This window comes from Lodderomyces beijingensis (assembly GCF_963989305.1).
Source record: "Lodderomyces beijingensis strain CBS 14171 genome assembly, chromosome: 7".
NCBI classification, from domain to species: domain Eukaryota; kingdom Fungi; phylum Ascomycota; class Pichiomycetes; order Serinales; family Debaryomycetaceae; genus Lodderomyces; species Lodderomyces beijingensis.
This window is the reverse complement of record NC_089976.1, coordinates 937393-948172: the sequence shown is the minus strand read 5'-3', so window position 1 is coordinate 948172 and position 10780 is coordinate 937393. Positions and strand designations below refer to the sequence as shown.

At 46.5% G+C, this 10780-nt stretch overlaps 6 protein-coding genes across 6 annotated transcripts; 3 read left to right on the top strand and 3 right to left on the bottom strand. All coding sequences in view use genetic code 12, as the record gives it.

Moving 5' to 3' along the window:
- Window positions 1–284: 284 nt before the first annotated feature.
- LODBEIA_P56800 (uncharacterized protein) lies at window positions 285–782 on the bottom strand (the record flags this gene model as incomplete). Its single annotated transcript, XM_066976039.1, has 1 exon — window positions 285–782. The coding sequence occupies one exon, from the start codon at window positions 780–782 to the stop codon at window positions 285–287; it is 498 nt and encodes a 165-aa protein (XP_066832618.1).
- Window positions 783–2846: 2064 nt separating this feature from the next.
- Window positions 2847–4808, top strand: LODBEIA_P56790 (uncharacterized protein; the record flags this gene model as incomplete). Its single annotated transcript, XM_066976037.1, has 1 exon — window positions 2847–4808. One exon carries the CDS (start codon window positions 2847–2849, stop codon window positions 4806–4808), a length of 1962 nt encoding a protein of 653 aa, XP_066832617.1.
- A 574-nt stretch (window positions 4809–5382) lies between these two features.
- On the top strand, window positions 5383–6873 carry LODBEIA_P56780 (uncharacterized protein; the record flags this gene model as incomplete). The annotated part of the gene is made up of 1 exon (XM_066976036.1): window positions 5383–6873. One exon carries the CDS (start codon window positions 5383–5385, stop codon window positions 6871–6873), a length of 1491 nt encoding a protein of 496 aa, XP_066832616.1.
- A 298-nt stretch (window positions 6874–7171) lies between these two features.
- On the bottom strand, window positions 7172–7375 carry LODBEIA_P56770 (uncharacterized protein; the record flags this gene model as incomplete). Its single annotated transcript, XM_066976035.1, has 1 exon — window positions 7172–7375. The coding sequence occupies one exon, from the start codon at window positions 7373–7375 to the stop codon at window positions 7172–7174; it is 204 nt and encodes a 67-aa protein (XP_066832615.1).
- A 758-nt stretch (window positions 7376–8133) lies between these two features.
- On the top strand, window positions 8134–9999 carry LODBEIA_P56760 (uncharacterized protein; the record flags this gene model as incomplete). Its single annotated transcript, XM_066976034.1, has 1 exon — window positions 8134–9999. One exon carries the CDS (start codon window positions 8134–8136, stop codon window positions 9997–9999), a length of 1866 nt encoding a protein of 621 aa, XP_066832614.1.
- A 27-nt stretch (window positions 10000–10026) lies between these two features.
- On the bottom strand, window positions 10027–10701 carry LODBEIA_P56750 (uncharacterized protein; the record flags this gene model as incomplete). Its single annotated transcript, XM_066976033.1, has 1 exon — window positions 10027–10701. One exon carries the CDS (start codon window positions 10699–10701, stop codon window positions 10027–10029), a length of 675 nt encoding a protein of 224 aa, XP_066832613.1.
- Window positions 10702–10780: the final 79 nt, after the last annotated feature.

The following is a 10780-nucleotide window of genomic DNA, read 5'->3' as shown; positions in this document are numbered from 1 at the left end:
ATGTGCTTCAACACGGGCCTCAAGTGGGGGTGTGTGTTTGAAAGAATTGAGATCTGCCCGCGGTAGATGTAGTCCGCGCCCAACTCGCCCGCCTGGTCCACCCGGATCACCCGCGAGAGGTACGCGCCGCGAGAGAGCCGTGCTGCTTTCATCGGTGGTTAGTGTTGACTGGGGGGGGTTTGGGGTTTTAAGCTGCGGTTGCGCTGGAGTGTAATGGGGAGGGTGTGGGACTTCTACACATCATGACTTTTGACACATCCTTATCTGCTACACATCCTTACCTGCTACAAGTCTTGCCCCTGACGCGAGCTCACAATCTTCAACATTGCCACGCCCGTCTCAAACGGAATCTCCTGCGTGTCCCGCGAACACGTCACCGGGCGGTCCTCGTTGCCGGCCACTTTCAAGTGCTGCAAGCACCGGTTGGGCACGTCTGCCACCATCATCCACTCGACGGCGAAAACGCCGCGCCACTTGCCCTGCTCGCTCCACACGCCGCTGCTGCGCGTGAAATCCACCGCACCAACCATCTCGCACACGCCGCAGAAGCGGCCCAGGGCATTCACCAGGAAGAACAAAAACACCTTGCCGGCGCCGCCAAATGCGCCTCCGCGCAGCTCGCGAAAGGCGCGGTCGAGTCGCCGGTTGCCCATCTCGGTCGAGGTCCAGATGCCGTGCTCAAATGACGCGTGCACGTCCATCACGCTGTAGGACTTGATCACGAAAAAGCGCGAGCTGTAAGGCACGGGGAACTCGGCGCCCTTGTAGGTCCAAAACGTCATGTGATCGGGAAAACGCCGCCTGCCAAGATGCCCGCCAGCAACGCCGTTAGAGTGCCTGTTGTGGTGCCTCTCTGCAATGGCGGTCTCCTGCCTTGCACATCGTCTGGGAGTCGCATTTGCACAACTAGAGCCCAGCAGGGTACCACTGTAACCGCCCTGACGCTGCTGCTCTAGAATTGCTCCCTGGCGTGTGTAAGACCAGATGTTAGGCTTGAAAAAGAGCGGTACGGCGTCGATCTCACACTCTATGGCTCGCACCGCCAGCAACGACAGCGGCGTGCAATATGTGCTGCTGCCGGAAACTTTGCAGCCTCCCCTCGTCAACGCATGATTGCCATCCAGTAGCATATACCCGCGAGCTTCAATCCCACGGCCTTCAATTGCATGACCCTCGGCTCCCCAATAGTCGAATGCACTTGCCGACTTCAACTCGTCTGCACATTCCCCTTCAAAGTTGAACCAGCTGTTGTATTCGAGATAAAAACAATCGGCAGCAGAAGAACAATTGGCTGCCATTTTGCAACAACAACAACAATAACAACAACAACAAAAAAAAAAAAGAAAAACAGAACAGTTCCAACTGGACAAACGCGTGCAGCGCAAAGATCCCACCTTCTTCAACGAGAATTGCCTCCTCTTTATATACCGTGGCTGACCTGTCCAGTTCCCTTTCTTGTAGAAACTCTGTTGAGAGGGGAAGCTGTATTGGCCAGTCAAAAATGCCTCCTTCGTCTTCACCACTAAATCACACCTCGAAAAAATGGGCTACTGGCTCTCGACACATCGACTCTCTCCCCGCCCTGCCCCAAGTGAGGCGTAAACGGCAAAATGTGGGGAAATCGCGCACGAGATGTCATTCCAATTTAGCCCCGACACACAAAAGACCACTGGAGGGGGGGGGGGTGTCTCCAAATCGCCCACTCAACCAAAAAGCTCACCGAAAGGATAAAAAAGAAAGAAAAGAAAAATTCTTTTTGGATGCCCTTTTTTGAAAGCGCCCCGAATTGCGGTTTTTTTTTTTTTTGCACTAGCCACACTGGTAGAAGATCTATGACGTGCAAGTGCCGACTTAACCTCCCTCATCGGTGAGATGCGAGAGATTACCACTGCCGCCACACTGTCGGCGAGTTTACTTCAGAGATAAGATAAGATCGCAGCTTCTGTTCTCATCGTGCTATCTCTGCTTCTCATTTCGTATCGTTGCAGTTGCCGTTGTGGGAAAGCCTGGCACCCCCCCTCTTGTCTTCTTTTACTGCTAGCAAAAAACTATACGAAAATTGTGTTGGGTTGTTATTGGGTGTGTTAAGGTTGGTTGCAAGTTGTAACCCAGCTACGTAAATATAAGTACGAAGAAGGAAACAGGTATCGATAGGGAGGAAGTTTGGCAGCATTTGGTCTATGTGCAGTGCTCCGCTCGTAAATTTACTTGATTATGCTCTGAGCGCTACTTTACTACTCTCCGCATTTCAGACCTCCTGCTGGTGGTTCTAGACAAAGTCAAATGTACACGTGACCGTCACCACTGCCACTGCTGCTGCTACCATCACTACTGCTACCACCGCTACCCGCTACTGCTACCACTGCTACAACTGCTACCACCTCTGCTGCTACCACTGGCAATCGGCCTCCCTTTTTTTTTGAAACCACGTGATCTATATAAACTCCTTGCAACACTTTTTGGAGAGCCACTGTTTGAAAAAATTGACAGAAACCGACATTTTAAAGGAAAGGTCAGAATAATCAAACTAAGCAATTCGGCTCACAGCTATAAAGATGAAAGTATGATACACTATTGATTGCATCCACTTCTACTAGTAAGCTCGATTTATTGATTGCAGGTGAGAGTTACAGTTCGAGTTACAACGTCCCATTGTAGTGTCGTATTTTGTATTTCAAAAAATGCGACATTAAGCTGGAAAGTGTGTCTTGCTTACTTTGTAGAAGTTTACCATAATTTTTTTTTTTTTTTGGTGACTGCTAGAATCGAACAGAGAGAACCAGCGTGTGCTGATAGTGTAGCATCAACACCCAGCTGCCGAATAGAATCAACAGGTCACGTTAACAATGTCTAGTCCCAGTGATATACAAATAGGTGAACAACAGCAACAGCAGCCACTGCATGCGGGTGACCAACAACCTGGAGGGCAGGTTTCCCAACAGGAAAACCACCGTCACCATCACCACGGACATCATCATCAGCAACAACAACAACAACAGCAGCAGCCCCAGATTGATCCCAATGCTAATCCAAACAACAGGATTGGCAAATACCAAGTGATCAAGACCCTTGGTGAAGGATCCTTTGGTAAAGTCAAGCTTGCTCAACACTTGACAACTGGGCAACGAGTTGCTTTAAAGATTATCAACAGAAAAACATTGGCCAAGTCAGATATGCAAGGTAGGGTCGAGCGAGAAATCTCCTATCTACGGCTATTAAGACACCCCCACATCATCAAACTCTATGATGTTATCAAGTCAAAAGAAGATATAATCATGGTTATCGAGTTTGCTGGCAAGGAGTTGTTTGATTACATTGTGCAACGGGGCAAGATGCCGGAAGATGAAGCTAGAAGGTTTTTCCAACAAATCATTGCCGCTGTTGAATACTGCCATAGACACAAGATTGTTCATCGAGATTTGAAACCGGAAAATTTGCTTTTGGATGATCAACTCAATGTCAAGATTGCCGATTTCGGATTGAGTAACATCATGACCGATGGTAATTTCCTCAAGACTAGCTGTGGGTCACCAAACTATGCTGCCCCTGAGGTCATTTCCGGGAAATTGTATGCTGGTCCTGAAGTTGACGTGTGGTCTGCAGGCGTCATCTTGTACGTGATGCTTTGTGGTAGGTTACCCTTTGATGATGAATTTATTCCAGCCTTGTTCAAGAAAATCAGTAATGGTGTTTACACCTTGCCCAACTACTTGAGCAGTGGAGCCAAGCACTTGTTGACAAGAATGTTGGTTGTCAACCCGTTGAATAGAATCACCATTCACGAAATCATGGAAGACGAATGGTTCAAAAAGGATATGCCCGAGTACTTGTTGCCGCCTGATTTGTCAAAGAGCAAGCACAACAAAATCGAGATTGACGAAGATGTGATTCGTGCTTTGTCGATGACTATGGGTTACGATCGAGATGAAATCATCAATGTTATTGCCCGCTCGAATCAACATGCAGCACCACAAGAACAGAGCAACGAAATTTTAGATGCTTATTTGTTGATGAAGGAGAATCGCACTTTGGTGAGGGATTTGAAGAAATCCCATACTGATAACGTTGACAGTTTCTTGTGCTCGTCGCCACCACCAAGCTCGGGCATTGCTGGTGGAAGCAACACCACGGGACCCAACGGGTTCAGTTCAACAAGCAGTGCCCCCGGAGTGCAACAGTCCTTAACGTATCAAACACTCGCCACGGTTCCCGACTTGTCCAATTTGCCCAATTCCTCTATTGCCATCTTGCCTTCGAGTTTGCCATCGATTCACAGAGCGTACATGAGCGAGCACCAACTCAGTGGCCAAAATGCCCAGCCTGTGGCCCCGACAAAAAAGTCTAAAACAAGATGGCATTTCGGTATCAGATCGAGATCGTACCCTTTAGACGTTATGGGTGAAATCTACCATGCGTTGCAAAACCTCGGAGCCGAATGGGCAAAACCCGCGGAAGAAGAGTTGTGGACGATAAAAGTTCGATGGAAGTACGATGTCAAGAGTAATACCACTGCAGTCGCAACATCCACAACGACGCCAAACTTGATGAAGATGCAAATTCAATTATTTCAATTAGAGCCAAATAATTATTTGGTTGACTTTAAGTTTGATGGTTGGGAACTGCTGGATAGAAACGCCAATGATTCCAACAGCAGTAGCAGTAGCACCGCCAACAACAACAACAACAACAATAATAATAATAATAGCTTGGAGTTGCTGGATGAAGTTGGTAGTTTTTCAGCGTATCCCTTTTTACATTTAGCCACTAGATTGATTATGGAATTAGCCGTCAACAGTCAAAATAGTTGATAAAACCAATAAAACCAATAAATAAGAAAAAAAAATTGGTGTTGAAGTAGCGAGATGTGCGCTCCTGTTGTCGTTGTGGTACGAAGGAGGTTTTTGTTCTTGTTATGTTTTAGTCCGTATCAAGTTAAATTAATGCAATTGACATTAGGCAGCGTTTTGGCCCCCCGGAGCCCGCGCCAGAAGCAGCCCGCTATACGCAGGAACACGCGGCATACGGGGCAGTAGAAAAACCAACCAACGAGCAACTCCACCAGGGGGGAACTACAAAAGAGAAAAGAAGAAGGAAAAAAAAAAAGGGGAAGGACCTTATACTCCTCTTCTTTGACGGTATCTTTCATTGCCAACTTGTTTTAAGAGGTTCGAAGAAAGCCATAGGTTGAGAGGATAGATAGTGTTTTTTTTTTTTTTGGTGCGCCGGCGGGAATTTAAAAGGCACTCTTTTTTTTGTGAAGCAACGGCAGAGACCTAGCAACTGATATATCACGAGGTTGAGCCATATCCATATACCCCAGTTTAATCCAACTTGCACCCTTTTCTTACCTGTGTCCTTTGCAGCCAAAACAAAAGAACAGCGATGCAATCGATCGATCTTACTCTGGGCTCAGGTAAGCTCAGTTCGGACTCGGTAATAGGCCTCAACGAGGCCATCAAGTACATTTTCAAGTCGAAAAAGGCCACCATCATCACGGGCGCGGGGATTTCATGTAATGCAGGCATACCAGACTTCCGCTCCGACGACGGCTTGTACAATATGGTGAAGCACAAATACCCCAAGTCGATTGTGCGGGGCCAGGACTTGTTTGACATCAATTTGTTCCGCGATGACGTCTCGTTGAGCATTTTCTGCACGTTTATGGAGTCGTTGTACAAGAGCAGTTTGCGCGCTCGGCCAACGGAGACGCACAAGTTCATCAAGCACTTGAAAGACAAGGGCAAGTTGTTGCGATGCTATACCCAGAATATCGACTCGTTGGAGCAGAATTTGGACTTGAACTTGGGGATCGATTCCAATGAGTTTGACGAAGGAAGATTTAGAGATAATTGGTCGAAACTCGACGTGGTTCAACTCCATGGCAATTTGCACAAGCTATCCTGCACGAGCTGCTTCAGCCAGTTTGAATGGAACGAGGAATTCCAAAGACTATTGAATGAGGGCAAGAGTCCCGAGTGCTCAAGGTGCTACGACAAGTACCAGGAGAGGCTATACCTGGGAAAGCGGTTAACGGGACAGATTGGTATATTGAGACCCGATATTGTCTTGTACGGCGAGAACCACCCGCAGTCGGAAATCATTGGGCAAGGCTTGAACTCGGACTTGAAATCGAAGCCTGATTTGTTGCTCATTATGGGCACGAGTTTAAAAGTCGATGGAGTCAAAAAATTGGTGAGAAGCTTGAGCAATGAAGTGCATAAAAAGGGAGGCAAGGTTGTGTTTGTCAACAAGACCAAGTTGAGCAAGAGCTGGGAAAAATGGGTCGATTATGAGGTTCTTTGCGATTGCGACGAGTTTGTGAGGATAATGAAGAAACAAGTACCGGACTTGTTCTTAACTCAGGAACAGATTGATTCAAAGAAGTTGAAAAACAAGGCCGAGCAAGTATTGGTTGATCAAGAGGCGTTTGCAGCACCAGTGGCCAATTTCCAAATCAAACGGGAAAAAGGAGTTGCAATTAAGCAAGAGCTGTTTGATAATTTCGACATTTCTAGTCGAGAGTTTCCAGATGTCAAGGTTAAACTCGAACCGGGATCAGAGGAGGAGCCCCTGAGGAAAAACGAAATCAAAATCAAAACTGAAATCAAAACTAAAGTCAAAACTGAAATACCCACACCGCCAGTAACTCCAACCAAGAAACGGAAAAGTTCTTCTAGTGCAACTGCTCCATCAAAAAGGTCATTGAAAAGGCGATCAGCCAATGACTCAAATCAAGAAGACGTGGAAAACAGAACGAAACGACTCAAAAGTTCACTTTTACCTACCCCGGCAACTTCATTCTGCGATGACGAGTCAGCTCCTTTGAAGTCGTATCTGCTGCTGCAATTGAACCGCATTATAATTATTGACTAAAGTGGTGCTTAAAAAAAAAAAACGGGAGTGCAAGTATTTGATAGTTTCGTCACAGTCTTGCCAGTGGTAAATTCCGAAGACTTAAGTTCACGTCGCAGTCCATGAGCTGTGGAAAAAGGACAAAAAAAAAAAAGAAGGCAAATCTTCGTGGAAGGCTCAAGAGGGCTTTATCAGGATATGAAAGAATGAGTCGCATACAGCAGCTGAGCCCTAACTTTCTTTGTTTCTTTTTCACTTGCGGTAGGCAATTAGTACAACCAGTTCCAGTTCGAGGAGCCATACGACGGTAGATCTTCTTCTATTGTGACGCAAGAAAGATGGCGTTCAGCTCCGAGGGTGGAGACCATCCAGCAGGAGAGGTAGAATAGCAGGCTAAAACTCTTGATGGAGGATCCATAGCAAACCTTGTATCATCTATTTTCAAAGTTGAAGTCGGGAGTGAGCGGACTCTCACTTGAATATAATCCAAATTGCGTGCCTCTCTAGACTCCGATTCTCGCATCTTGTTGTAGTTGTGGGTAATTTTTTGCTTGAATTTTGCAACGTTTTCAACGAAAAGCAATGGCTGCAAAAAAAGAAAAACGCTCCAGAGAGTGAGTAAAAGTTTGCCATCACTGTAAACGAATGGGAATTTTCCAAAAACTGTCCGTGTTCTACTCAGGTATGCGACTTATAGTCTATATATATAAGTTAAGTTGTAAGTTCAAGCAATAGATCTGTCGCTGGAACTAGCCGTGTGTGATTTTGAAAGTTGTGGCAAGGGCGGTGGTGTCCGTGTTTCCCTAAAAATACATTTCTCTTTTGGTGCTTTGTGCTGCTGTTCGAAATAAACAGTATCGCAATTTATGTAGCATTTTATTCTACATAACCCACCCCCAGGAAATTTACACGGATCAGCAATCGCCCACAGAGCAAAGACCACTCGGCTCCTCCAAACCCAATTGTCTCAGAAACTGCTCCGTACAACATAGTCGGTGCTATTCTCAAAGTTTCAGCCGGTCTCATCACCAAACAAAAGAGGCCAAAATAAGCAGATCAAGGCTTTCTTTCCACTTGCGGTTGCTTCATTTCTTTAAAAAAAAAAGCAACAACAGCTAGAATCCCAACCTTTCGTGCTTTGCCTCGTCAAACCCTTTAGAATTGAGTGGACATTTCTAGCCTCGGCAAAAATTAGGGGAGCTTGATTGAAAAAAAACATCATTAAAACTGTCAGACTCTGCCTCAGCTTCAAGTCATCATCACCCGCGACGCAAGAGAATCATGGAGTCAGTCACCCAGATCCTCGGCAACATCCTCGAGAATAAGTCGACCGGCACGCGTCGCTCATCAACTTCCAACAGCCAATCCTCACTGCATCACCATCACCATTACCAACAGCAGGGCATACCATCGAAAAAACGCCGATCGTTGGATCTCGATTTCAGCTCGTTCTGGCACGATGATGAAAACACGCCGATTGCTGCTTCTGCTTCTGCTTTGGGCACGGGGTCGGGCTTCAATGCCAATGCCGGCGGAAGCGGCGGCGGTGGTGGTGGTACCACCAATACTAGTGGCAGTGGCGGGTTAGCCTCGGCGAGCACATTCTTCAACATTGGCGGCGGCGGAGGTGGAGGCTCGGACTCGTCCAACCCAAACTATATAGCTGATAAGCTCATGGAAAAGTTTATCGGCATGGTTATACCGACTGAAGTCATTGATGACCACACTACCAAAATATTGCAAGAACGGGCAGATATGGCCAAGACGCGGAAACCTTTATCTTTCCCCGTTATGCAGAAGCAATCGAATTTGCTACACCAGAGAAACTCAGACACCTACATTTTCTTCAACAAGGTGTTGAAGTATGTCAATTGGTATGACCCTTATTATACGTTGGGTGTCACTTTGATTATGACGCACGTGATTCTCAAACCGGTGATTTTAACCATTTTGCCGTGTGTCTTTCTCATGGTCAACACGTTGATCCCGCACTATTTGATTATATTCCCACCGGACTCAAACTCGTTGGATGAGTATTTGGAAGTCAACCCTTATCCACTGGAAAAGCCACTAGACACGTATCTTGCGCCCAAACCAGTCGCGATGTTTAGTAAGGAATTTTTCATGAATCTCACTGATACGCAGAATTTCATGCAGATGAATATTTCCATGTTTGATTTCCAGGTGTGGCTATTCACGGACTATTTGTATTTCAAGAATGAAAAAGTATCGTCGGTGATTTTGATTGGTTGTGTTTTGCTTACACTCAGCAACTTGTACACCATGCCTTTGCTTTTCCGGTTTTTGATGAATAATTTCTGGATCGTGCAAACCATATTGATCTTGCAAGTGTGGACGTTTATCATTGCCATGCACCCGCATTTGAGGGCAAAGATTTTGCGGTGGATCTATGACGATGAAACGCGATTGGATATTCAAAACAAGGTTAACCATATTGAAGATACCCTTACTTCGATCTTGATTAATGACGGACCCAAGCTCAACGCGGAAGGTGATCCAAAAGATGTGCAAAATGTGGATTTGTTCGAGAGTAAGCTAGTTGAAGTATACGAGTTGCAAAAACTCAACCGCGTGTCGAATATGTGGGAATTGGTGGGGTTCACTGGTGACTTTTATACTCGAAACGATACAATACGAAGATTCAACAACTTGCACGCGAGGGACAAAGACCATGGGAAAAGGGACTCTGACGCCGATGATGACCACCAAGGAAGGCTTCAAATAGCCCAAGGTGAAACCTTGAGGGAATTCAAAGCGCCATTGGGCTATAAATACGCCAGCAGGAGTAAATGGACATTAGACTATGATGTCTCGCAATGGGTCGAAGCCAATTTAATCAAGGATATAGTATTCATTGATGACGACGAGAAATGGGCCTATGATGTCGTGTTGCCCCTGGATGCCGAAGTGGACACTAGCGATGAAAAAAGTAACGAAAGTGATGAGCATGATGATGACAAACACGATAATGACGAAATTAATGAATGGAGATTGAAAAGAGAGACGATGTTGGATGATGACATTTACAGGAGACGCAGATGGATTAGGAGGGTGGTGAGAGAGACGTATCTCGATAAGGAGAGACCCGCGGTTCAGCCTTCGCATTTAGCAGCGTGGGTAAGCTAAGCTAAGCAATGCCGCTCCCCAGTGTCGTTACTGCATGAAATCCATCAAGTTTAATGAGTTTGATTTTGACTGCCTCTGATCTTGGTTTTTCTTTCTCTTGAGCAAATTCAGCAACTCTGAATTGGCTTTCCGTTTGCGGGCTCGGGTCTTTGCCAGTTTATTCTTTAAGCTGACTTCTGGCGTGTCCACAGAGTCGGCCTCAGGCGCGTCACTAGTGGCATTAACCTTCGCCTCCCCTTTTCCATCACTACCACCACTACCACCATCAGCTGCACTCGCTTCAACTTGAGCATCTTTCGTCGCCGAGTCATCAACCGGAGCAGCCACCTCCACCACCACCACCTCATCCTCTTTCTCCTCTTGTGGCGGTGGTGGTGGTGGTGGTGGTTCCCGTTTCGCAATCAACGGATCGCTATACACAGCCCCACCGCAGCTCAAACACCGATACCGCAACCTCCGCACCCCACTCCCTTTCCCGCCATATTTAATGCGGAAAGACTGCGTTATGCCTGGTATTTGCAACACGCCGCACAATTTGCATATCTTATGTTGTAGTGGTTGTGGCAACTGGATCTGGCTTTGGAGCGTGGTGCGGTCGAATTGGAGTGCGTATTGCTTGTGGAGGGGTGTACTGGGGAACGTGTGGGCTAGGTTGTACAAGTGGAGGGATTTCGCTTGGTCTGGTGTTAATCTGGTTGTCATTCTCGAGGAGCTTTGTCGTGGTGGTGGTGGTGATAAGGAAGATGCATTTGCAATTTTGTGCGAGGTTGGTCTTGTCCCT